This window comes from Mesocricetus auratus, unplaced genomic scaffold (genome assembly GCF_017639785.1).
Source record: "Mesocricetus auratus isolate SY011 unplaced genomic scaffold, BCM_Maur_2.0 Super-Scaffold_15014, whole genome shotgun sequence".
In the NCBI taxonomy this organism is placed as follows: Eukaryota; Metazoa; Chordata; class Mammalia; order Rodentia; family Cricetidae; genus Mesocricetus; species Mesocricetus auratus.
This window is the reverse complement of record NW_024429186.1, coordinates 15,059,568-15,086,548: the sequence shown is the minus strand read 5'-3', so window position 1 is coordinate 15,086,548 and position 26,981 is coordinate 15,059,568. Positions and strand designations below refer to the sequence as shown.

At 45.8% G+C, this 26,981-nt stretch overlaps 1 protein-coding gene and 1 long non-coding RNA gene across 2 annotated transcripts; one reads left to right on the top strand and one right to left on the bottom strand.

Moving 5' to 3' along the window:
* Window positions 1–12,790: 12,790 nt before the first annotated feature.
* LOC101842235 (serine protease inhibitor A3N-like) lies at window positions 12,791–20,231 on the top strand. Its single transcript, XM_040742563.1, has 5 exons — window positions 12,791–12,862; window positions 14,529–15,177; window positions 17,375–17,648; window positions 18,551–18,701; window positions 19,317–20,231. Exons 1-5 carry the CDS (start codon window positions 12,830–12,832, stop codon window positions 19,515–19,517), a joined length of 1,308 nt encoding a protein of 435 aa, XP_040598497.1. The 5' UTR covers window positions 12,791–12,829; the 3' UTR covers window positions 19,518–20,231.
* Window positions 20,219–23,886, bottom strand: LOC121139260. The gene is made up of 3 exons (XR_005876163.1): window positions 22,344–23,886; window positions 22,094–22,174; window positions 20,219–21,779 (listed from the first exon to the last, which is right to left on the bottom strand). It is a non-coding gene; the product is annotated as an uncharacterized LOC121139260 (long non-coding RNA).
* Window positions 23,887–26,981: the final 3,095 nt, after the last annotated feature.

Genomic DNA, 26,981 nt, shown 5'->3' with positions numbered 1-26,981 from the left:
TGTCCAGACAGTGTTCACTCAACTCCTGGTGGCAGGGGTGTGCTCTCTAGTGACAATACAGTAGTAGATATTGTCACTCACAGTCTGTGACTTGTGTGATGGACCTCTCACCTTATGACATCATCATTCCCCATCATGGGTGAGGAGACTGAGGCAAAAAGGAGTTTAATCATTTTCCCATGACCTCACAGTAGACATTATGACTGTTGGGATGGAATTCCAAGTGTCCTGATGAGAAAAACAACAGTCCTCTCCAAACCTGGGTTCTGTGCTAGAGGCATCACCATGGGGTTGGCAGGGGGATCATAGAGTAAGGCTCTGGATGTTTCACAGAGAGAATCCACATGAGTCCAAGGATCATGTGAACTCTGTGTTGAGGTCAGAGGAAGATGAGAAGGTGCTCAGATGATCAGAAAGAATGCTTTGGGCAGGGTGAAGAACGGTGGAGGGATTTCTAAGAATTGTGACAGGTTTAGAGAAAGGCAAACAGCCATTGGATGCCAGTGAGCCTGGCCCTGTGAGGGCCCTTCAACAACTGAGAATGACAGAGAGCTCTGGATGGGTGAACCACTGTTCCTGTCTTGGAACCCTGGTAACTCTGGGTGTCTGTAAGACAGAGAACTGCTCTGGGAAGATCTGGGATTGTACTATGGCAGTTTCAGGGTAAGCAGACCACACCTGAGAGGAGAATGGGTGATTCAGCTAAAGGATTTAGTGTCTGGGTAGAAGACAATAGGAAGCCATGGAGAATCCGTGAGGCCAGCACCTCAGGCAGAGTGCTGCATGGAGAGGGAAAGTCGTCCATTCACAATGCGACTTAACTGGAATATTCATCTCCTAAGAACACACATTGAGCAGGTGGGCATGTGGTTCCTGAGAATTACAGCCTGGAGGGTCACACACAGGATACCCTACCCAGTGAGCACATGAGGTACAATTCCATGGACACTGTGCAGTGTTAAGAAGGAACACGTGCATTGAAAGCAGCCATGTCCCAATTGCAATGTATCCAACAGTCATTCAAGGCTCTGAGGTGGACATGTCATGTACTCGATGAGCCCTGGCATGCCTCAGCTGCATCCCTCCATTCTTTCCAGCTTTAGACCAGGTATCTAAGGAGCCTGGTGCTGAGTACATCTCATTCTGCCTGTGAGCCATGTCCAGAGGTTGTGGGAGATGTCTGAGTCATCTCCTAAGGGAGTCTAGGACACAGATATCAGGGTTTGAGTCTTCCCCATTCTATGAGTTTTCCCTCGGGACTTGACCACCAAATGTTTCCCTGGTAATGAACCCACTGCAGGGAATGCTTCACTTCACTGTGCAATAGAGGTAGCAAACTGTGGAAGAAGAGGCATGCTTACAGTAGTGATCTCAGGCACCTGTACTCCAAACTAATGACAGGACAAAGTACCTAGACCCATGTGAGGGCCCCCATGGGTCGGCCTTTCTGAACTGTGTCATCTGCAGGCCTCAGTCAACTCCAGAGCCTTCTGAGACAATGCTGAGCTGCCACCCAGCTGTCTGCCTCTGTCAGTTTTTCCATGTTGTTGCTGAGGACAAAAGAATAGAAAGTATGTAGAGTACTGTGTCACTTAGCCTTCTGTCACTGGGACAGCACATCTGAGACAGCCACGGTGGAAAGCAAGTTTTAGGTTTGAATCAAACTTCCATAGAATTGTGGCCAGAGTCTACTGGCTTCTTAGCTTAGGCCTCGGATAAGCCAAGTTTTGTACATCTAAAGACACTAAGGGAGAATGAGGGCTGGGGAAATGGTGAGGTGGATAATGTGTTTTCTACCAACCCCATCAAATGCAGAAGACTGATTTATGATCTGATGCAGAAGAAAAAGAAGCCAGTATACTCACATGAATTTGATCCCAACTCTGCTTAACTTGGTACATGGTACTCCATGGTTAGCCAGACTAGCAATTCAGTGTCTTCCAGGCCTAAAAAGAGTCCCTTTATTAAGTCCAGCTTGGATGAGAAATGACAGTTGAGGTTGACCTCTGAACTCCATATGGATTTGCACATGGATGTACACATACACATTCACAAGTACACAGAATCACATAAAGTAAATGCTCAAGGAGAAAGACTAGAGGGCTGGGAACTTACTTAGTGGTGAGATGCTGTCTTGGCTTACATATGTGAAGACTGGGGTCCCCAGTTCTGTTAGCAAAAGGAGACAATGATCAGGATGGGAGGAAATGTCTACAGCTCAAGCATCTGTACCTAGAATTCTGATCAACTCAAAAGAGCAGGATAACAAAGCCATCCTTCACACCACCAGGAAGGCTGGGCCCTTTTACATGAGTTACACTAGTTTGTCCTCACAGCCAGGATGGGTGAGGATCAGCAGAGACCAAGGCTGAGTTGATGGAGAGGATGGACACCATCCAGCCAGTCTGAACCACACTCCTGGCTTGGCTCAGCAACAACTGCTGTCTGACCCTGAGATGCTGCACAATCACAGTCAGTAACGGAGCCCACCTCATCAGGTGCTGCTGAGGATGCAACAGGGTCTTATGCATGAAGGACAGAGCAACCCTGGTGGCCATCATGTTCTCTGTTGGGAGAGAGAAAGAAGGGCAGGAAAGGGAGCTCCTGCCTAGGGAAGAATCCTCTGTGAGACTCTACTATGGGTTGAAATGATCCACATGAGATAATTATTGACAACAACGCTACTAAGCCAATTAATGGTTTAAGTGCATTTATTAATGATCAGACCAAGAGTGAGCACATGCTTCCAAAAATCTATAGCTACCAAAACTCAGGGGACAGCATGTTTAAAGACAAAAACCACAAAGACCATAAACTGCATACTACTTAGATGAAGATCAGATCAAGTTGAAATGTTCTTTCCTGGCATTGCAGAGTACTTACCTATAACATGACAAACGATTTCGAGTTATATCTTCTTTATTTATTATGGTTTCCTTTACTTACTCTGGTTGATTCTTCTGCACCATGGGCTTTTCCATGGAAATCTCACATGAAGGCAGACACGACTGCTGTGGGGGAACAGAGAGGGCTGAGAACTGTGTAAGCAAACACGAGATAGAGTCAGAGCATGGAGGACTCACCTTAGTCATGTATGTGTGACCCTGCATGTTGTCTTGTGACATGTCTGTCCTCACCCTCTCCCTTGGTCCTAAGGGCTAAAAGGGAGACTGGTCTCTTCTCACTCATCTGCTGATGCAGAGTAAATTGTCCCCAAATGCACAGCTTGAAACAATAAACATGGAATATCCCACAGTGTCAGGCACCCATGAGGAGCCAGGCTGGGTGATTCTTCCTCAGGGCCTCTCATGAGTCACACTTTGGTTGAAGACCTGACACACGCTGGAGGTTGCCTGTCTAAGTGAACTCTCATGTCCATTTTCTTTTTCTTTTTCCTCTGGGACATTCCACATTCAAACCATAACCCTTCTCTACATAGCAAGATTGTGTTTCCTAAAGCAACATTGAAAAAAACAGTAAATATGAGGGAAAGATGAATCTGTAGTTTCTTAACTCAAGCCTGTTACTCTTTCTCTCTGTTTGCTGCCCACATTGTTTCCATGAGATGAAAGTGATAACTGACGCTGTTGCAGAAGAATCACTACTGCATTAACGTGTCTACAGGGCTCACTGGTGAAGACCTCTTGATTATACAGTTCATATGCTCTCTACCAGAGATAACTTATCAAGTGCTACTACATAGTTCCCCATATATACCCATTTATCATTGACTATCTTCAGTTAATGGACAAATAAGTTTCATGTGTTGGGGCTCTCTAGGGGAAGAAAGATTATATAATGAGTCTATAGATAAAGAAAGGGGGATTTATGATAATGGTTTATTCAATGTGGTCCAAAATTGAAATTGTATTGTGCATTTAAGCAGATCTTTTTTTGTCACATTCCCAAGTATTTGAATATGGTATTTCTCAAGATACAGTTCTTGTCACATTCCCATGTATTTGAATGTGGTATTTCTTTTTTGGGGGGGAGCAAACACTTGCTTGCTATATATTTAGTATAGGGTTAATATCTAGAATACACAAAGAACTCAAAAAATCAAACAGCCCAGAAAATCCAATCAAAAAATGGACAAATGAATTAGACAGTTCTCAAAAGGAGAAATACAATATTTAGCCAGTACATCAATTTAAAATGTTCAACATCCTTAACCATCAGAGAAATTAAAATTAAAACCACATTAAAATTCCATCTTTTTTTCTCTTCCTTTTTTTTATTTAAGTTAGAAATGAGCTTATTTCACATCTCATTCCCATTTCCCTCTCCCTCCCCTCCTTTCTCACCCTCTCCACCAGGCCCCCCAGTCTTTGTTTCAAATTTATTGGACAACACTATATAATAAAAGAACTTCTGGAGGCATCACCATCCCTGATTTCAAGCTATATTATAGAGCTATAGTCCTGAAAACAGCTTAGTATTGACACGAAAACAGACAGGTAAACCAATGGAATTGAATTGAAAACCCTGATATTAAACCACACACCTACGAACACTTGATTTTTGACAAAGCAGCTAAAATTATACAATGGAAAAAAGAAAGCATCTTCAACAAATGGTGCTGGCATAACTGGATGCAGACATGTAGAAGACTGCAGATAGATCCATGTCTATCGCCATGCAAAAACGTAAATCCAAAAGGATCTGAAAGACCACAGAATGGGATGTATGGTTTAGCAGCCTTAATTGCAGAAGGGCTGTAAATCCACAAAAGGACAAATTCCGGGCTCCTGACCACCTGTGACGAACTGACCAGGGCGTTAGAGATGGACAAACAAGATTCGTGGGAAACGATGAGATGATAACCACCATTTACTTAGGGGGAGATGATTAACACATACCAAGGTCTGAGGAATTTACAACGTGTAGGACAGGAGGACATCTACTTCCCCTGGTCAGTAGTCAGGTACCCCCGGTCACAAGATAGGGACCCTTCCCAAAGGCTTGTGGTTTTGTCTTTAAAAGCTGATTGTAACTGAACCTCAGGGCCAATCGTTCTAAAAGCTAACTGAGAGGCCCATCTGCAGATGCCTAATTAAAACCTCTTGCGTGTTGCATCAATTGGCGCATGGACTCTTGATTCTTGGGGCGATGAATCCAGCTTGGGGACCCCTCCTCAATTCGAGGGACCCCAACATATCAAAGACCTCTCAGCATAAATCCAGCCACACTGAACCTCATAAAGAGAAAGTGGGAGGTACCCTTAAACATAACACCAGTAGCACAGACACTGAGACCAACAATTAGTAAATGGGACCTCCTGAGACTGTAAGGCAAAGGACACAGTCAACAAGACAAAAAGGCAGCCCACAGAATGGGAAAAGATATTCACTAACCCCACATCTGACAGAGGGCTGATCTCCAAAATTTACAAAGAACTCAAGAAGCAAGGCTCCAAAACACCAAAGGAAGCAATTAAAAAGCGGGCTACAGAACTAAATAGAGAATTCTCAATAGAGGAGCCTAAAATGGCCGATAGACACTTAAGAAAGTGCTCAACATCCTTAGCCATCAAGGAAGTGCCAATCAAAACAATTCGGAGATACCATCTCATCCCTGTCAAAATGGTTAAAATCAAAAACACCAATGACAGTTTATGCTGGAGAGGAATTGGGGAAAGGGGAACACTCTTCCGCTACTGGTGGGAGTGCCAACTCATACAGCCACTTTGGAAATCTCTGTGGAGATTCCTCAGGAAAATGGGAATTGTTGCACCCTTCCCCCATGGGGGTCTGTTGACTGCTTGTTACTAGAAGCTTTTAGCAAAACATTTCTCATCCCCTCCTCCCAGTAAGGCCTGCATCGAAGTTCCTGTTTATTGTCTAAATGCTAATTCCTGTTTTGGGCACACACTTTGCTGGAGGGCCCTGGGAACTTAAGCTTCTGACCTGGGTGTTTTTCCACCATACCTGACTTTGGTATATAAGGCTCTACCCTGGTAATAATAAACACCATTCTCCTTGTAAGAATGAGCTGCTGTCTTTGTCTTTATTTTCATCCTTACCCTTAGCTTCGGATCATTGTGAAGTATGGTAGAACTGTAGCCACGGACACACCTGTGGCTCACTAGAGATAGAGGTTTCACTGAGATCGAAAAGAAGAAAAACTGCTAAAGAATTACACTTGAATGCTGGCCAGCAAGGAAGGTAGGAGGGTGTATTTGGATAGGGGTACCAAGTTTAGGGTAACAAGTTAGGCCCCAGATGATGGGTCAGCCCTTTAGTAGGGTGATTTTAAAAATTAGGCCCTAGAAGGTGGGTCAGCCCCCATAGAGGAGTGATTTAAAGTTAGGCTCCAGCCCTGACTTGACCCATTGGCTTCAAAATTGTCAGGGAATTGCTGAGAGCCCACCCCCACAGAAAACCAGCCAGCATTCTCATTAAGGTTAGGAGTGAGTGTATTAGGTATGGGTGCTGCTTGTTCCTACCCTCTTTTGGAGGACCATTTGATCCAATTGTTACAATGCAGGGCCCAATTATCAGATATAAGACAGCTAAGGACTTCTTAAAAGCTATACATAAAGTCAGCCCTTGGTTTTTGGTCTCTGGTGATCTTAATTCCCTTGAATGGAACCATGTTAGAGTGGACCTCCAAAGAACTTTACATAACAAAGGGCCAAATGCCATACCAAGTGTTGTCTTTTCTCTGTGGCGTCTTGTTAAGGGCGCGATTATTATTGATAATACAGTAGTAGAGGAGCAGGTTGGAAAAACTAAGGAAGCCTTCACAGAGGCTCAAGACGTAGAGTCTGTCAGAACAATTCAACCTACCAATATTTCTGCTGCTTCTGAGTCCTCTCCCTCTTCTTCAGAGAAAGGTATCCTCAAATTAAAAAAACAAATTTTTAAAAATGTACCTTGAGCCGCACCCCCCTGCCTGTAATCCTAAACATTCCAGTTCTCTCCATCTTCCTTCAGACCCTCCTGAAATGCAGAAGGGCTGAGTGATGTTTCCAGTTATAGAGACAGTTAACCCTCAAGGCCAGAGTCAGAGAGAACACTCCCCTCTGAACTATAAGGCTTAAGGCTATAAAACAGTTGAAGGAGGCGGTTATGGCATATTGGTCCCTTTCACTCTGGCCATTTTTGAATCCTTTACAGCCTTGAATTGTAACCCCAGGAATTGGCAGCAATTATGTTGTGCTATGCTTTCTGGGGTGGGGGGAGATTATTTGATCTGGAGGGGTGAATACCGAGAACTTTGTAACCAGACAGCACAGAGCAATGCAGCTGTCAGTTTTCCTGATACGAATTTAGAAATGCCTATGGGCACAGGAGCCTATACAACTCTAGGCCAGCAAATTCTTATGACCCAGCTGTTTATGTGCAGATCTCAGAAGGCTCTGGCTGCACATGGAAAGCCTTGCCTAATAAGGCCGCAGGAGACCAACTTTCTAAGATCCTACAGGGACCTGAATTTGTGGACAGGCTACTACAACTTGCAGGTCGTATATTTGGGGATACTGATAATGCTATGCCTTTAGTAAGACAATTAGCTTTTGAAAATGCTAATAAATACTGCAAGGAAGCTTTTACGGCCTCACAAAACCAGGAGCCTCGATGATTATATTCATATTTGTAGAGATATAGATGGATATCACATTATGGGACACGTTATTGCTGCTGCTATGCAGGGAAATAGAAAGGTCAGTGAGGGTCCTAGACCTAAGACATGCTTCAGATGCAAGCAAACAGGCCACTTTCAGAAAAATTGTCCTGCTAAGGACACCGTTGCACCCCCTCATTCAGAGCCAGGTCTTTGCCCCCTCTGTAAAAGAGGATATCATTGGACCAGAAACTGTCCATCTAAGACTGTTGTACAGGGCTACCCTCTGCCACGTTTAGGAAACAGGAGTCAGGGTCCGCTCCGAACCCCTTACTCTCAGGTGTACAGAGCCCTGGATACACCTGTTCCCCGCCCTATCCAGGACCTTGTCAGTGGTACCCCAGGTAATGCAGGACTAGAACTCTGTTCCTCCACCAGAGCAATTTTTACTCCTCAGATGGGACCCCAAGCTTTGGGCATGGGAGTCAAGGGCCCTTTACCACTGGGCTCAATTGGGTTGATTTTAGGAAGGAGTAGTGCTCTACTTAAGGGAGTTAAAGTCATTCCAAGAGTTATTGATGAAGATACAGAAGGAGAGATCAAAATAATGGTGGAAGATGGCAATGGAGTCACTGTTATACTACAAGGAGTTAGAATTGCTCAATTAGCTTTTTTCCCTAAGTTTACAACTAATAACCCCTTCCTTAAGCCAACAAGAAGAGAAGAGGGATTGGGATCTACAGGATCTGTGGCTTGTTGGGTGTCCACTATGGAGTCCAGACCAATGTTGACACTAACTATTGAGGGACAGACTTCACAGGGACTCCTAGATTCGAGTGTAGACACATCCATCATTTCTCTTAACCATTGGCCCCTACAAGAATCAGATAGCAGCTTACAGGGCATAGGCATAGCAAAGTCACCTAGTAAAAGTTCCCATCTATTAACTTGGAAAGGTGATGAGAGACACTCTGGTATATTTCAGCCCTTTACCTTGCCTCACATCCCAATCAATCTCTGGGGCAGAGATATCCTAAAGGCCATGAGGCCAGTACTGACCACATCCCCTGTACAACATATTGCCCTGGGAATAAAGGCTTCTGACCTTGCTGTTTTTCCACCATGCCTGACTTTGGTATATAAGGCTCTACCCTCGTAATAATAAATACCATTCTCCTTATAAGAATGAGCTGCTGTCTTTGTCATTATTTTCATCCTTAGCCCTTAGCCTTGGATCATTGTGAAGTATGGTAGCGCCATAGCCACGAACACACTGGTGGCTCACTACAGGGAATCAGTCTACCACAAGATCCAGCAATTCCACTCTTAGGCATATACCCAAAAGTTGCACATTCGTACAACAAGGACGTCTGTTCCAATAGGTTCATAGCAGCATTATCTCTAATAGCAAGAACCTGGAAGCAACCTAGATGCCCCTCAACTGAATAATGAATAAAGAAAATGTGGTATATTTACACAATGGAGTACTACTCATCAGAAAAAAAAAACAATGGAATCTTGAGATTCGCAAGCAAACAGATGACACTAGAAGAAACCATCCTGAGTGAGGTAACCCAGTCACAAAAAGAGAAACATAGTATGTACACTCCCAAATATGGATTTTAGACATGAAGCAGTGTCAGCCTACAATCCCACCACCAGAAAGTCTGGGAAACAGGGAGTACCCTAAGAGAGATATGCATGCTACCCCACAGAAGGGGAATGATACAGTATCTCCTAAGTGTACTGGGAGCATGGGGGAGTGGACAGTGAGCTGGAGTAAAGTGAGGGGGAGAAGAGAAGGAGAGGAGAGGACATAGGGGAGCAGAAAAGTTGAATCCGGGGAAGAATAGAGAAGAGCAGGAAGAGATACCATAGTAGAGGGAGTTATTATAGGTTTGAGGAGAAATATGGCACTATTAAGATTTCCAGAGATCTACAAGGATGACACCAATTGTCAATCTAAGCAATAGTGGAGAGGCTACCTTAAAAGACCTTCCCCTATAATGAGATTGACGACTACCTTGTATGCCATCCTAGAGTCTTCATCCAATGACTGATGGGAGCAGAGGCAGATACCCAGATCTAAACACTGAGCAGAGATCCTGGGAACCAGTTGCAGAGAGGGAGGAGTGATGAGCAAAGGGGTCAAGGCGGGCTGGTGAAACCCACAGAGACACCTGACCTGAACAAGGGGGAGCTCATACACCCCAAACTGATAGCTGAGAGGCCAGCATGAAACTAATCCAGACCCCCTGAAAGTCTGTGAGGAGGCCTCAGCAATCTTTGGGTCCTCAGGTACTAGATCAGTATTTATCCCTAGCATCCGAAAGAACTTTGGGAGCCCATTCCACATGGGGGGATGCTCTCTCAGCCTGGACACATGGGGAAGGCCCTAGGCCCTGCCCTGGATTCTATGACAGACTTTGGAGATCCCCATGAATGGCCTCACCCTCTCTGGAGCGTTGAGTGGGAATTGGATGGGGAATTGGGGGGGAGGCTGGTAGAAGGGTAGAGGGAAGGAAGGAGGAGCTGGGATTGACATGTGAAGCAAGATTGTATCTAATTTAAACTGTAAAAAGTAGAGATAGGGGGTTACCTTTTGGAATTTCCAACTTAGTGTCAGGGGCCTTGACCACCTCCTCAGCTGAGGAGAATTTTAAACTGACAATTTCAGCTAATAAAATAGGAACATAGATGAATTGAGGTGTCACTCTCCAGGCTATTCCTCTTTTTCAGGCCAGAAATAACATGCTCATCCAGACATCCAGCACCCACATGTTTTCTGGGAGGGTCCAGGGTGCTAACACCACTGCCTCTGTCCAAAACATTTCTAAGTCTGTAGGTCAGGCCTGGAGTCCTCTGCTGATTAAAAGGGATTTGAGGGCCCCAGTGTGAGCCTCCTAACAATGACAGGGGAGTTTCCCATGACTAAACAATGCCTAGACAGACAGGAAGAGAAATGTGTGCTGGACCCTTGTGGCTTGTGATTACTGGGGAACTTCTGTGGGTCCTTAGGCCACAGCCATATGCCCACAGGGTGTCTCCATAGGAGGCTGACTTTTGGGGGTCAGTCTTTGGTTCCACTCCCTGTTGGGGGAGGGTCAGCCCTTATGTGGGAGCCCTGGACCAACCAGTTTAGAGAGAGTGTGCCTCCCTGTTTACAGATACAGGTGAACAAAAACAAACAGCAAGCAGGAGGTTAGCCCTTACCCAGCAGGAGGCAGAGAAAACACACAGTGAGGAGCCTACCCACAGTGAAAACTGAGGGGGGTTGACAAGTCACAGAGAAGAGGAACTCATCAGGACTGGCAGATCAAAGTCAAAGAGGAGAAGTTACTCTCTTCACAAGCAGTGAAGGCAGAAACAAGCAAAAATAAAAGCCCACCAAAACACAAGCAACAAGAAAAATGACCCTGATGCAGGCAAGCTCCATAGCTGTGCGGGGGCCTGACCCTGGATTCCTACACCACCCACTTTGATCAGCTGCCTTGACCCACTGAACTTCCCCTTGGGGAGGGGGCGTAGACTCGGAGTCATTGGTCAATGGCACAGGCTCCCGGAGACAAGCTGGGTGTAGCAAGCTCAGTTTACTTGAGGGAGGGGAGAGCCTTACATACCCTCCACCCACCCAGGAGAGGGGAAGCAGCAACACTGGCATCAGGGTCTCTTGTGGCAGCTAGACACTGACTGGTGCAGGCGTCTTGCCTCATGGCCTGGCAGCTGTTGCTGGGGGCTCCCTTGGCAGACCTAGGTTGGCTCAACTTGGGGAAGTTAATACTGCATGCTCAGATAGCCAGTTTAGTCTGCTTTAAGCCAGTAAGGGCTTATTGGCCCCCAGGGCCTTTGTGCCTAGGCAAAACCAGATGTAAGCCACTGTGAGAGAAAATAAAGGGTTATTGGTGTTATTGGGGATTAAACTGTCAAAGCACTTTCTCTCTCTCTCTCTCTCTCTCTCTCTCTCTCTCTCTCTCTCTCTCTCTCTCTCTCTCTGGGGTGTCAGAGAGAATAAACAAAATGGCAGAAAAGAAAACAGATTTTATATGAGAGCAGGGTAGGGATCTTAGATCTGGTTCAGCCTGTCTGGATTGAATGGGGAGCTGGGTGCTCTTGTCTGAGGTTTCTGACATTTGTTGGAAGGCAAGGGAAGCTCCTGACAAACAGAAATGCACCATGGGTGATCTGCTTCTCTGGTAGATAGAGACCTGCATTTCAGCTTCGGTTTACTCAGCCAACATCCTTCTTGTTAGGACCAGCAACTCCATTTTGGGGACAGCAGCTTTGGACCTGACCCCTGCCTCCTGAGACTCTAACCCCAATGTTGACACAAACACCGTAGCTGTCACCAAAAGAGAATGACAGATGCTTTATAAGACTCATTGTGAGTGACTATAGTCCAAGAACACTGGTTGAGGTTAACCAAACATGTTCTAATGTGGAAACAGTTTCACAAAAACTTTGTAGATTTACAAGAAAAAGAAAGTCACAAATCAAGGCAAGTTTAAAATGCAGGGGTGGAAACCTCAGAGAGGCAGGTGCATTGAGATGGGGGACCTCTCTACAGGCCCAAGATGTTATCTGCTGGCATCCTTAGCTATTGGGTTGAAGCTAGTTGTCCATAAGTTAATAGGCTGTATTGTCACAAGGATTAGTTCTGACACAGAGGGAGGCAAACATGGCTGTTCTGGGGAGGCATCACGTAGCCCAGGAGAAGGTGATTAGCCTCTGTCCTGCAATGTCCCTGTCTCTCTACAGGACTGCAATCAGATCAGCCAGCCAGGCTCTGCAGACGGATTGCTTTCAGGGATTTTCCTTCACCAGCAGACAAGGCAGCTTCCCTTCAGAAGTCTGATAGTCAAAGAGGGAAGAGCTCTTTTAGAAGAAATCTCTATTGTAAATATGACCATTGCTGCCAGACATGACAGTTACACAGGAGCAGATTGGGTTTGTCTTTTTTCTTCTGATTACTCCCTGGTTTCACATTGATCTATGAACAATGGGGGAAACAGAAGCCATAACCTCAAAATCCAGCTCCACGTACATTATTGATTGGAACACAGTGTTTACTCTCGGTAAAGTTTCATAATTGGTGTTACTAGAGATCATCCTGTCAGTCATTTTCCAGTCTGAGCAAAGAGCATACCTTGTCTGTGACAGCATTTCCTAAGAGGTGGGAGGAGTCCCTGGTGGGATAAATAGACCTCAGTGTGCAGTGGGAGAATAGCAATCCAGGAGGGCAGCAACTGAGAACATCAAGACTCACGTAATGCAGACACTGGCATCAGCAGCAGCTCTGCAGGTAATGACCAGGATGACCAGGGTTCCTTCTCTCCAGGGACAGAAGAGAAGCCATGCCAGGACTGTGGTATTTGCAATACCTGGGGTCATGATATGGGGCATGATGAGGAGTTGTTCCTGGGGCTGGGTTGGACATTTCTGGGGTGTATATAAATCTTCTCTCCAGTCTGCATCTTCATGCCTATGGAATATGCTTGTACCATGAGCTGTACTCCTGGAGAGTGAATGGAGCCTGCTACTTCCAACACCACACAGGAGGAAGTACTGAGGTATTGTCAAGCCTGGGTGCTGCTGTCATATCTAGGGGGACACAGGACTGTTACAAAAGCCCTTTGGGGCAGGTGGCATCCCTGCCGTACATACAACAGAAAGGAAATGCCTTGGGGTCAGGGACCTCACATCTTCAATATCATGGCAAAGAATGGGGTTCTACCCGCTTACAGAGAAGAAAACAGACAACCACTCAGCCACTCATCCAGGTTTTCTCTTGCACAAGCAGACTAGCCTGTTTTCTGTGGGTATCATTTTGAAGTAAGCTATGATTTGAATGTTTTCCCAAAGAAAATGATGCATTAATCACAATATAAACACAGTTAAAGGCAGCTGACGTCCATGGCTCCTCTGCAAGCATGCCCAACACACCCTTCACCTGATTGCTGCATTCTCCTCCTACACTCTTCCAGTCTTTTCTCCCTTCCATCTTCCCCCTTGATTCCCTCATCTGATATCCTCCCTCCCTGCTCATATCCTCAAGTGAAGAGATAATCAATGCAATGGGGAAACAAATATTTTTATTAACAGGAGAAAGCGCTTACATAAAGCTGGGAAGATGAGAAGCATGGCCAGCTTCCATGGGCCAACAACCACAATGCCCATGATAAGCCTAACACTTTTACTAATAATGTAACCTGGACCACTCAGCAGGCTGCATTTCTCCGTTACCACCACACAGCCATCCTGACAGGCAAAATGAATATGGCCCAGGCAGCAGACACTGGACACCATTGATTTTTCTTCCTGCCAGGAAGCATTCTTACCTGAGATAGAAACTACTATGTGAAATCCTGGAGGGCTTAAAGAACAATCCCCTATTGGTTCTTGTGGCTTTGGGACTACAACAGAGGTGTGCAGTGCTTTCTTTCAATTAGCCCATCCCATATCTAGAAACAAGAACCAGATGCATCACACGACGGGGAGAAGCCATGGACATGTCATCTGGAGTTGGGGTGGGACATTTGCTACTGATCTAATTCAGAGATCCTTCACTGAGTCCTGACTACAAGCTGGTGACGGTGGGTGGGGCACAAGGGCAAATTAAGAGAATTCCCTGATTTCTAATGAGTCCTTGTGCTAAGCCAGAACAGGAAAGAAGTTAAGATTACACAAGGCTGTGCCCATCCCCAGGTCCTTCTCTTCCTTACATTGTGACCTGACATATCCCTTCATCTCCATGGTTCCTGATTCTCTGAATTGGCTATCACAGCATCACTTCCTCCAGCAGTTACTGGGGGCATGAGATCTGGCACTGCCATTTGAGTGGCCAGAGCACCTCCTATGGATGGTCACAAAGGCAGAAAGGAGAAGCAGACCAAGGATACGGTCAGCAGAATATGGTCATGGCACCAACTCCCCCTCCAAGACTTAACAGATCTTTCTTGTCAACCTAGAGAGCAGAGAAGATGGCCCTCCGGGTAGCTTTTATTCTTTTGGTGGCTGCATTCTGCCCTGCTGTCCTCTGCCAACAAGATGGAACATTGGGAAAGGAAACCACAGTCCAGGAAGAACAAAACAATGAGACAAAAGTGGACAGTCTAACCCTGGCCTCCATCAACACCGACTTTGCCTTCAGCCTCTACAAGCAGCTGGCTTTGAAGAATCCAGATAAAAACATCGTCTTCTCCCCATTCAGCATCTCATTTGCCTTGGCAGTCCTATCCCTGGGAGCAAACAGCAACACCATGGAAGAGATTCTGGAAGGTCTCAAGTTCAATCTCACAGAGACCCCTGAGGGAGACATCCACAGGGGCTTTGGGCACCTCCTGCACATGCTCAGCCAGCCAGGGGACCAGGTGCAGGTCAGCACAGGCAGCGCCATGTTTGTGGAAAAACGCCTGCAGATCCTGGCAGAGTTCAAGGAGAAGGCAAGGGCCCTGTACCAGGCTGAGGCCTCCTCCACTGACTTCCAGAAGCCTCATGAGGCCAAGAAGCTCATCAATGACTATGTGAGCAAAGAGACCCATGGGAAGATCAAGGAACTGATCTCAGACCTGGATGACAGTACGTTAATGGTGCTGGTGAATTACATCTACTTTAAAGGTGAGGATGACTACTGGTTGTATGGAGGGAGAGGATGTTGGCTGGGTACCTTGTGACTTTACAATGACCACTTGAATTGCAGTGCTCATGGCCTTTTAGACATGGGTGCTTACCTTCATATTGCTAGCAGACCCTACTTCTCCCTTTGGATCTTCCGGATATAGTTGCTGTTCCTGGTACTTACTCCACATTACCCCTGAGTTCTCATTCTAAGAGGGCTGAACTTGGCTATGCCTTAAATTTACTGACTAGCAGAATGAATACCTCACATGGTTTTGCCAACCTGAGTGTACAGAAGCCATGGTTTCTCCCTGCTGTCTTAGTCAGTGTCCTATTGCTGTGAAGAGACCCCATGAATACAGCAACTCTAATGAAGGAAAACATTTGATTAGGGTGGCTCACTTACATTTCAGAGGTTCAGTCCATGATCATCATGGTGGCAGTATGCAGGCAGACTTGGCACTGGGGAGGTATTTGAGAGTCCCTTATATTGCAGGCAACAGGAAGTAGTCTGAGACTCTTTAACGGATCTTCAGCATTTGTGAGACCTCAAAGCCAGCCTCCACAGTGACACACTTCCACCATGAACCACACCTACTCTAACAAAGACACGCCTCCTAAAAATGACAATCCCTGTGACTTTATGGGGACCAATTGCATTCAAACTACTAGAAGGAGTCCCTCATTCAGCCCATTACAGGATTTCAAAATGTGCCCATACAGTCTGTCTGCTAGAGAATCTCCATCTTTAGGATCTTGACCTAAGATCCTGGCTACCCTAATTTTAAGGGGAAAGCAGCATGGCTGACAATAATTGAAGTGCCCCGTTGGCAGCTTTTCTGCATGATCTCTCCCATGAGCCTTTTCTGCAATGCTGTACCATGACATAGAAAAGCAAGTTCTGAAGAGAAGCCATTAGAGGGAGGGATTGGTCAGCCAGGCAGTGTTCTGTGTTTAGTGTCTGGATAAGTCATGGACTTTTAGTTTGTAAATTAGTAACCCTGGCTGCCTGCAGGGTCTCAGTGTTGAATGCACACTCCTGGGACAAGGGCGCTGAGGTTGGAGGAAGGACAATTGGGAGACTAAGCTTGAATTGCCATGAGTAAGGTTAGTGTGGAGACATCCAGTGCTCACACCTACAAAACCCTTCCTGGTAGAACAAGAAGTGAGGCAATGGTTCACAAAATGATGCCTGATTAAAAATCTTGATGTGACTAGATCTAGGATGGATTTGGGAGTCTGGACTCTGGATATTCCAGAGCAGAGGAGGGCAGGCTCTGACACCACAGACAAAACATAATTGGCTGTGGACAGAGTAGGGTAGGAGGCCAGAGGATGGGAGTCCAGGATGTCCCCAGAGAAGCTGTGATCTGAATGGAGGGTAAGCAGAGTGATGGCTGGAGGATTAGACTGCAGGGTGTGTCTCTCTCTGCTGGCCCAGGACCCAAGCTCAAGGATGCTTGGCTGTGAGGTGGGGATGTATGTTTATGTTGCTGGATCCTGAGCCCAAGAAACTGTCAAAGTACCAAATCCTCCAGCGTGTGTTGCAGATGGTCATATGCACTTGGGATATTGGCCAAGTCTGGGCAGGATGTATGGGATTCATAAATATGAACATAGCCCATATGGGAGAAGAGGATTCATTTCCTATGTCTTAAACAAACAGCTATGGGCACTGGTAATCCAACTCTGGGAAGTTGCAGATCTCATGAGCTTCAAGACAAACACATTCATTGCTCTAGTTTCTACCTTCCATTAGGTGGTTCAAGGTGAGGGGCACCACCTACAGACCCTGGTGAGGGAGAACATAGTCTCTCTTGTCCTGTTTCTCCTAAAACCTGTCCCACAAGACAGTGCCTTCTAGACATGAGGAAGATTGGATGCCATCTCTCCCCAGACTCCAGTTCAGCACTAACACTCTCATCTCTCTGTTACACACCCACCCACAAGTCCCTGGCTGTTTTTCACATAGGGATGCTTTGATTTTGAGTTCTCCTTTCCAAAGCAAGCCTGTGGATCACTTCCTATTCATGCTCTACATCTGCCAAAGTTGTTTCTAATCCAGATTATGCAACCAGTAAGGGAAACTCTGTGTTGTTGAAGATGGATTCATTACTGCCAAGACTCAGAAGCTGGGCAGAGAAGAGGTGGAGGTGGGGTCTCTCAGTTACCAGCTGATGACCTGCTTCATCCTTAGGAAAATGGGAGGAACCTTTTTTCCCTGATTTCACATTTGAGTCTGACTTCCACTTGGACAACAAGAGGACTGTGAAGGTGCCCATGATGAAACATAAGATTCTGACCACACCCTACTTCCGGGATGAGGAGCTGTCCTGCTCAGTGGTGGAGCTGAAGTACACAGGCAATGCCAGCGCCCTGTTCATCCTCCCTGACGAGGGCAAGATGCAGCAGCTGGAAGACAGCTTACAGCCAGAGACCCTGAGTAGATGGAAGGACTCTCTGAGACCCAGGTGAGTGTCCATAGGAACCAGAGCTGGTGGCTCCCATTCCTGATGGCAGTTCCTGTTCCTCAGAAGGTAACTAGCACTCTGTATAATTATAAGAGAGACAGCAGGGAACAGTGGAGACAGGTAAATTTCCCTCTGTTGACTCAGTAGTTTTGGCCGTGATTTTACTCTCATTTTTTTTTGTTTGATGTTCACAAGATGACATCAGCTAGAGCAGGGGCTGAGGAGTCCTCTGTGTCTAAGAGGCTGTGATTACAATGAATCTTGAATGGGTTTAGAATGGCAGAGGGGAGTGAGGTTGAAATGATATCAGCTCTAAGCATCAGCTCTGCCCTGTGAAGCTGTATCATCTCATCACACACATAGGAATGCAGTGATGACTTGAAGATTTACTGTGTGCCAAGGTCTGATTTAGACCCTGATAGGATATCTGATACTCAGGTACCAAATTTCTTACCCTTGTGGGCTCATCTTTAATTGAGAAAGAGAGCGTGGGGACATGGAATGCAAGTGTTCCCTATTTGATTTGTGAAAGGTAAGAAGGAGTGAGATTTTTAAAAAACGAGGGTTCAAAAAAAGGAAAGCTAGTGTGTGGTGCAGTGTGCATTTTTAAATAGAAGGATCATTAGGTGAAGTCTGAGGGTCCACATGACAGAGGAAGGACTGCATTTGGGGCATCTCAGAGGGACAGCTGGCACCAAGGCTCATTGTCTGCCCCTGTAAACAGGCTCATGCACTCGGCACTGGCGGATAATGAATGCATTAGGAAGAGGAAAGCTATGTGATGAAGGCATGGAAAGGAAGAGGGCTTCTCTTTGCTGAGAGCAATGTCTATGAAGAGAGGCACCAGATACACCATGCTTTCACTGTCCAAGGACTCTAACATTACTCTTTTTTATTTTCAGGATCATCGATGAGCTCTTATTGCCCAAGTTCTCGATCTCCACGGACTACAGCATGGAGGGCATCCTTTCACAGCTGGGCATCAGGGAAGTCTTCTCCATGGAGGCTGACCTGTCTGGGATCACAGGGGACAAGGACCTGAGAGTCTCTAAGGTAATCCAAGACACACTGGGAGGTCTTCATTGGTGCTTGAATGTGGGTGGGGAAGGTCAGGTGTGTGGGCGATTGTAAATGAGTGGGAAAGCCTGAATTTCTGGGATTCCTTCATCCTGGGAGAGCTAGGTTACAGCCTATAGGCCTCTGCTGGATATCATGCAGCCAATTCCACCTGTATCAACTAAACATAACCTCACCAAGGAGCCTGGGCATGGGAGAGCCTTCCTAGGTCTTCAACCATCACTGGCCCCAACCTAAGGTGTAGTGAATATGTCACCCACAATTCACAGCAGGAAACATCACATTCAGCCTCACCTTCTTCACTGAAGCCTGCACTGGCTGTCACCACCCTGGCTGTTCCCTCTGGGTCTCCTGAGAAGCTGATGTGGAGTAAGGACTGGAGTTGTTTATACCCATCCCCCAGTGTGTAGTGGGTTTGAGGGCAACACAGATTCTCAGAGACTGAGCAGACCCCAGGCATGCCTCATCTCACACCCTGAGCAGAGACTTGGAAACCCCAGGGTGAGAGCTCGTGCAAGGACCAAACACCTTCACCAGCAGAATCTGCTCTCCTCCCTCCTGGTCTCCAGTGAGTGATGTCTTTCTCCTCAGGTGGTCCACAAGGCTGTGCTGGACGTGGGTGAGACGGGCACAGAGGCAGCGGCTGCCACAGGACTCAGGATGGTGGGATCAGCTCTAATTATGAACCCTCTGGAAGTATGTTTCAACAGGCCATTCCTGATGATTATCTATAACACAAATACTCATACTCCACTCTTTATGGCCAAAGTCTCAAATCCCAATGAAAAGTAGAACATCCCAAGTGTTGAGGCTTCTTCCCTGGAGCCAGGGATTAAGACTGTAAGTGTGTCTATGTGTAATTTTGCTTCCATGCTCTGATTGGCTGAGGCACGCCTGTATGGAACAATGAGTGAATACTTGTTTGATGCTGATGTGCATAGGGGCCTGTGGACAGTCTGTATTGGGCTCCCATTCCTCTTGGCATCACCATCTCATGTTCCTGTGCCTTGAAACTGTCTTTGTGGCCCTCCCTGATGCCACTCCAGTATCTGTCTCTACCCAAAAGGCCAGCCCCTGTCTAGGCTCTGGTTATGTCTGCCTTCAGTGTCCAAGCCTCATGGGATTATACAAGCATATAGGCCAAACATGTGGCCCTCAGCCCCAGAACTGAGAAGGGAAACTGCTGCCCTGAGTCTGTTTCCAGCATCCGGTACCACTCGGTGCCCAACACCTGCCTCACACTTTCTCTCTTGCACCCACTGGCCCTTCAGGGGCTCCTCATACTTCCCGCTTCTGGCACAGTGTTGGGAGAGCTCATTCCTGCAGCTTCGTGGAGCCTGCTGGTCTGATCGGCTCCTTTCCCCCTTCAACACCTACTTAGGTCAGAGGAGCCTTTTTCTAGGTTCCCAATGACCCCCTCACATCACAAAAGGACGTCTCCACCATCCCTACTCAGAATGCAGGGATTGAAGCAAATGATCAATAAACACATTACTGCATGGAAAATGTCCAGACAATGTTCACTCAACTCCTAGTGGCAGGGGTGTGCTCTCTAGTGACAAACAGTAGTAGAGATTGTCACAGTCTGTGACTTGTGTGATGGACCTCTCACCTTATGACATCATTATTCCCCATCATGGATGAGGAGACTGAGGCATAACGAGTTTAATCATTTTCCCATGACCTCACAGTAGACATTATGACTGTTGGGATGGAATTCCAAGTGTCCTGATGAGAAAAGCAACAGTCCTCTCCAAACCTGGGTTCTGTGCTAGAGGCATCACCATGGGGTTGGCAGGGGGATCATAGAGTAAGGCTCTGGATGTTTCACAGAGAGAATCCACATGAGACCAAGGATCATGTGAACTCTGTGTTGAGGTCAGAGGAAGATGAGAAGGTGCTCAGATGATCAGAAAGAATGCTTTGGGCAGGGTGAAGCACGGTGGAGGAATTTCTAAGAATTGTGACAGGTTTAGAAAAAGGCAACCAGCCATTGGATGCCAGTGAGCCTGACCCTGTTAGGACCCTTCAACAACTGAGAATGACAGAGTGCTCTGGATGGGTAAACCACTGTTCCTGTCTTGGGACCCCGGTAACTCTGTGTGTCTGTAAGACAGAAAACTGCTCTGGGAAGATCTGGGATTGTACTATGGCAGTTTCAGGGTAAGCAGACCACACCTGAGAGGAGAATGGGTGATTCAGCTAAAGGATTTAGTGTCTGGGTAGAAGACAATAGGAAGCCATGGAGAATTCGTGAGGCCGGAACCTCAGTCAGAGTGCAGCATGGAGAGGGAAAGTCGTCCATTCAGAATGGGACTTAACTGGAATATTCATCTCCTAAGAACACACATTGAGCAGGTGGGCATGTGGTTCCTGAGAATTACAGCCTGGAGGGTCACACACAGGATGCCCTACCCAGTGAGCACATGAGGTACAATTCCATGGACACTGTGCAGTGTTAAGAAGGAACACGTGCATTGAAAGCAGCCATGTCCCAATTGCAATGTATCCAACAGTCATTCAAGGCTCTGAGGTGGACATGTCATGTACTCGATGAGCCCTGGCATGCCTCAGCTGCATCCCTCCATTCTTTCCAGCTTTAGACCAGGTATCTAAGGAACCTGGTGCTGAGTACATCTCATTCTGCCTGTGAGCCATGTCCAGAAGTTGTGGGAGATGTCTGAGTCATCTCCTAAGGGAGTCTAGGACACAGATATCAGGGTTTGACTCTTCCCCATCCTATGAGTTTTTCCCTCGGGACTTGACCACCAAATGTTTCCCTGGTGATGAACCCACTGCAGGGACTGCTTCACTTCACTGTGCAATAGAGGTAGCAAACTGTGGAAGGAGAAGAGGCATGCTTACAGTAGTGATCTCAGGCACCTGTACTCCAAACTAATGACAGGACAAAGTACCTAGACCCATGTGAGGGCCCCCATGGGTCGGCCTTTCTGAACTGTGTCATCTGCAGGCCTCAGTCAACTCCAGAGCCTTCTGAGACAATGCTGAGCTGCCACCCAGCTGTCTGCCTCTGTCAGTTTTTCCATGTTGTTGCTGAGGACAAAAGAACAGAAAGTATGTAGAGTACTATGTCACTTAGCCTTCTGTCACTGGGACAGCACATCTGAGACAGCCCATGGTGAAAAGCAAGTTTTATGTTTGAATCAAACTTCCATAGAATTCTGGCCAGAGTCTACTGGCTTCTTAGCTTAGGCCTAAGATAAGCCAAGTTTTGTACATCTAAAGACACTAAGGGAGAATGAGGGCTGGGGAAATGGTGAGGTGGATAATGTGTTTTCTACCAACCCCATCAAATGCAGAAGACTGATTTATGGTCTGATACAGAAGAAAAAAGCCAGTATACTCACATGAATTTGATCCCAACTCTGCTTAACTTGGTACATGGTACTCCATGGTTAGCCAGACTAGCAATTCAGTGTCTTCCAGGCCTAAAAAGAGTCACTTTATTAAGTCCAGGTTGGGTGAGAAATGACAGTTGAGATTGACCTCTGAACTCCATATGGATTTGCACATGGATGTACACATACACATTCACAAGTACGCAGAATCACATAAAGTAAATGCTCAAGGAGAAAGACTAGAGGGCTGGGAACTTACTTAGTGGTGAGATGCTGTCTTGGCTTACATATGTGAAGATTGGGGTCCCCAGTTCTGTTAGCAAAAGGAGACAATGACCAGGATGGGAGGAAATGTCTACAGCTCAAGCATCTGTACCCAGAATTCTGATGAACCCAAAAAAGCAGGATAACAAAACCATCCTTCACACCACCAGCAAGGCTGGGCCCTTTTCATGTGTTACACTAGTTTGTCCTCACAGCCAGGATGGGTGAGGATCAGCAGGGACCAAGACTGAGTTGATGGAGAGGATGGACACCATCCAGCCAATCTGGACCACACTCCTGGCTTGGCTCAGCATCAACTGGTGTCTGATCCTGAGATGCTGCACAATCACAGTCAGTAACGGAGCCCACCTCATCAGGTGCTGCTGAGGATGCAACAGGGTCTTATGCATGAAGGACAGAGCAACCCTGGTGGCCATCATGTTCTCTGTTGGGAGAGAGAAAGAAGGGCAGGAAAGGGAGCTCCTGCCTAGGGAAGAAACTTCTGTGAGACTCTACTATGGGTTGAAATGATCCACATGAGATAATTATTGACAACAATGCTACTAAGCCAATTAATGGTTTAAGTGCATTTATTAATGGTCAGACCAAGAGTGAGCACATGCTTCCAAAAATCTATAGCTACCAAAACTCAGGGGACAGCATGTTTAAAGACAAAGACCATAAACTGCATACTACTTAGATGAAGATCAGATCAAGTTGAAATGTTCTTTCCTGGCATTGCAGAGTAGTTAGCTATAACATGACAAACAATTTCGAGTTATATCTTCTTTATTTATTATGGTTTCCTTTACTTACTCTGGTTGATTCTTCTGCACCATGGGCTTTTCCATGGAAATCTCACATGAAGGCAGACACGACTGCTGTGGGGGAACACAGAGGGCTGAGGACTGTGTAAGCAAACACGAGATAGAGTCAGAGCATGGAGGACTTACCTTAGTCATGTATGTGTGACCCTGCATGTTGTCTTGTGACATGTCTGTCCTCACCCTCTCCCTTGGTCCTAAGGACTGAAAGGCAGACTGGTCTCTTCTCACTCATCTGCTGATGCAGAGTAAATTGTCCCCAAATGCACAGCTTGAAACAATAAACATGGAATATCCCACAGTGTCAGGCACCCATGAGGAGCCAGGCTGGGTGATTCTTCCTCAGGGCCTCTCATGAGTCACACTTTGGTTGAAGACCTGACACATGCTGGAGGTTGCCTGTCTTAGTGAACTCTCATGCCCATTTTCTTTTTCTTTTTCCTCTGGGACATTCCACATTCAAACCATAACCCTTCTCTACATAGCAAGATTGTGTTTCCTAAAGCAACATTTACAAAACAGTAAATATGAGGGAAAGATGAATCTGTAATTTCTTAACTCAAGCCTGTGACTCTTTCTCTCTGTTTGATGCCCACATTGTTTCCATGAAATGAAAGTGATAACTGACACTGTTGCAGAAAAATCACTACTGCATTGAAGTGTCTACAGGGCTCACTGGTGAAGACCTCTTGATTATACAGTTCATATGCTCTTTACCAGAGATAACTTATCAAGGGCTACTACATAGTCCTCCATAATACCCATTTATCATTGACTATCTTCAGTTAATAGACAATTCAGTCTCATGTGTTGGGGTTCTCTAAGGGAAGAAAGATTATATGATGAGTCTATAGATAAAGAAAGGGGGATTTATGACAATGGCTTATTCAATGTGGTTCAACTAGTCCAAAAAATGTCTGTGTACCAACAGAAGGTCCAAGAATCCAATAGTTGTTCAGTCCACAAGCCCTGAGGTCTCATCTGATCTTCTGTATATGCTGGAACCCTGAAGACATAGGGTCTGATGCCTTTGAAGAATGGACTTGCCAGTCAGAGTGACAGTAAGCAGCCAAAGAGAGCAAGCTTCCTTCTTCCATGCCCTTTATATAGGCTGTCAGCAGATATCACCCAGATTAAAGATCCATATTAAAATTGCCTTTTCCCTCTTAAAACTATAAGAAAAATTTTGTCACCAGGTGGTGGTGTCCCACACCTTTAGTCCCAGCACTCAGGAGAAAGAGAAAGGTGGATATCTGAGTTCAAGGCCAGTATGGTCTACAGAGTGAGTTCCAGGATATCTAGAGCTATCTATAGAAACCTTACCCCCCCCATAAAAAAGATAATTTCTTAGGGTTGTACCCAACTCCTTGGATTTTAGTTAATTAAAGATAAAATAAAGTTCACAATCAATTACAGCCATCACAAGTCCACCCCTTATCAACTTGGCACACCATCATATCTTGCTAAGCTACTTTAATGTCCAAATGAACAATAACCAGGTCTTATTTATGCCTTACATGGCTTAACTGTGCCAGGCAAAACTGAAAATGCAATGTGTATTTAACCAGATCTTAATTATATGTAACTGTCATTCTTCAGACCTCAGATGCATTATCAATTTTATATGTGGCAATGTTTCTTGAGATACATTCTTTTAGTAACTCAAACTCGAATAATGTATCTACTGCTATTTTTGTGATTGATGTTAATTACATGATGAAGAAGTTGCAGAAAGGACTGAATAGATGGCTCAGGGGTTAAGAGAACTGACTGCTCTTCCAGAGGACCCGAGTTCAATTCCCTGCACCCACATGGCAGCTTACACTGCCTGTAACTCCGAGATCTGACACTCTAACACAAACACACATGCAGGCAAAACACTAATACATATAAAAATAAAAGAACAAGTAAATAAAAATTTTTAAAGAACTTGCAGAAAGAAAACACAGTATGTACAAATACATGCTTAACCAAAAAATTACAGAAACACCCTTGTCAATCATAATTCTCATTTCTGGAACTGATCACATGACCATAGTGGTTATTTGTAACTATGTTCCTTTACTACACTTTCTGTATTTCCTCAACACTCAGCAACAGTGGTCTTTGCTCTTTCCTGGAGAAATGACCCATGTCTTCATTCCCTTTGTAATCCTACCTAGATTGGGTTTTTGTAGTTTCCACCTTTAACCTCAGGACATTGTAATACCAAGAGAGCCTCCCAAATATCATATGAATCCCAGACATATTGTTTCTTCACTCCACTATGGAGAAGCAATCTGATTCTGCTTGGTAATCTGGACCAATCTCTCCGATTCTCAAACTGTTGAATAAAAGACATCAGAAACCCAAACAGACAAGGGGCAAGTCTTTACCTTCAGTTTAATGGAATGTTTGTTGTGCCTCTTAGCAGAAGTGATGCTCCTCTATAACCAAGACTTCTAGGCCAACAGAACTTAAAATCAGGAATAGTAATCAAAGGTCTTCACAGTAGGTCACTATGGATGAGAGTGGGTGGAACCTTCACTTTTCACCTCTTAACTCCTGGACCTGTAGATCCTGGCTAAGGAGAATACATACCAAACAGTAGACAATTATTTGACGTGTCACCTTCTAGAAAATGCTTCCCCAGCCATCCAGACTTGCTAACACCTAATTGGTACTGTATCCTTGTCTTCAAAAGACCATTCCATCTTTCTATCAGGACAGCTGCTTGAGGATGGTGGGAAACATGGTAAGACCAGTGGATTCCGTTATCGTGGACCCACTGTCATACTTCTCTGGCTATGAAGTGAGTTTCTTAGTGAGAAGTAATAATGTGATGGTGGATAAGGCATTCTGTAAGTCCTCTTATGATGGTTTTGGCAGAAAGATTACATTCAGGAAAGGCAAATCTATAACCAGAATAAGAATCTACTCCAGTAAGGACAAAACATTGTCCTTTCCACGCAGGAAGTGTCCCAGTGTAGTCAACCTGCCACCGGGTCCTTGGCTAGTTATCCAAAAGAATGGTGTCCATTCTGGGGTTCAGTGTTGGTTTCTGCTGCTGACAGATTTAGCACTCAGCAGCAGATATGACCAGGTCAGCCTTGATGACTGGAAGTTCATGTTGTCAAACCCACATGTAACTACCATCTCTTTTTTTTTCATATATTTTTTATTTAACTTTTTATGCATGTCACTTTCAGTTCCCTCTCCCTCCCCTCCTCTTCCACCCCCCCAATCTTCCCAACCCCATCACCCCCACTCCACCCCCTCTCTGCTCCCCAGGGAGGGCAAGGGCCTCCATGAGGGATTTTCAGGGTCTCATTCCAGGAAGGGCCCAGGATCTCCCTCATGTGTCCAAGCTGAGAGAACATCCCTCCATGTGGTATGGATTCCCAGAGTACTTCTGTATGCCAGGAATAAATACTGTTCTACTCTCCCAGGGCCCACAGATTGCCAAGGCCTCTTCTTTGTCACCCAGGTTCAGTGGGAGGGTGTCTGAATCAGTCCCACGCTGGCCCCTCAGTCATCAGTCTGGGGTCCATGTGTTCCCCCCTTATTTAGGACGGCTGCCTCTGTGGGTTTGCCAGCCCGATCTTGATTCCTTTGGTCATCACTCTTCTTTGCAACTGGTTTCCAGGAGTTCAATTCGGTTCACAGCTGTGGGTGTCTACCTCTGCCTCTATCAGCCATTGGGTAAGAGTTCTAGGATGGCATATAAGGTAGTCATCATTCTCATTATCATGGGAGGGCATTTAAGGTAGTCTTAATGCCAGTTGGTGTCATTCTTGTAAATCTGTGAAGATCTCACTAGTGCCAGATCT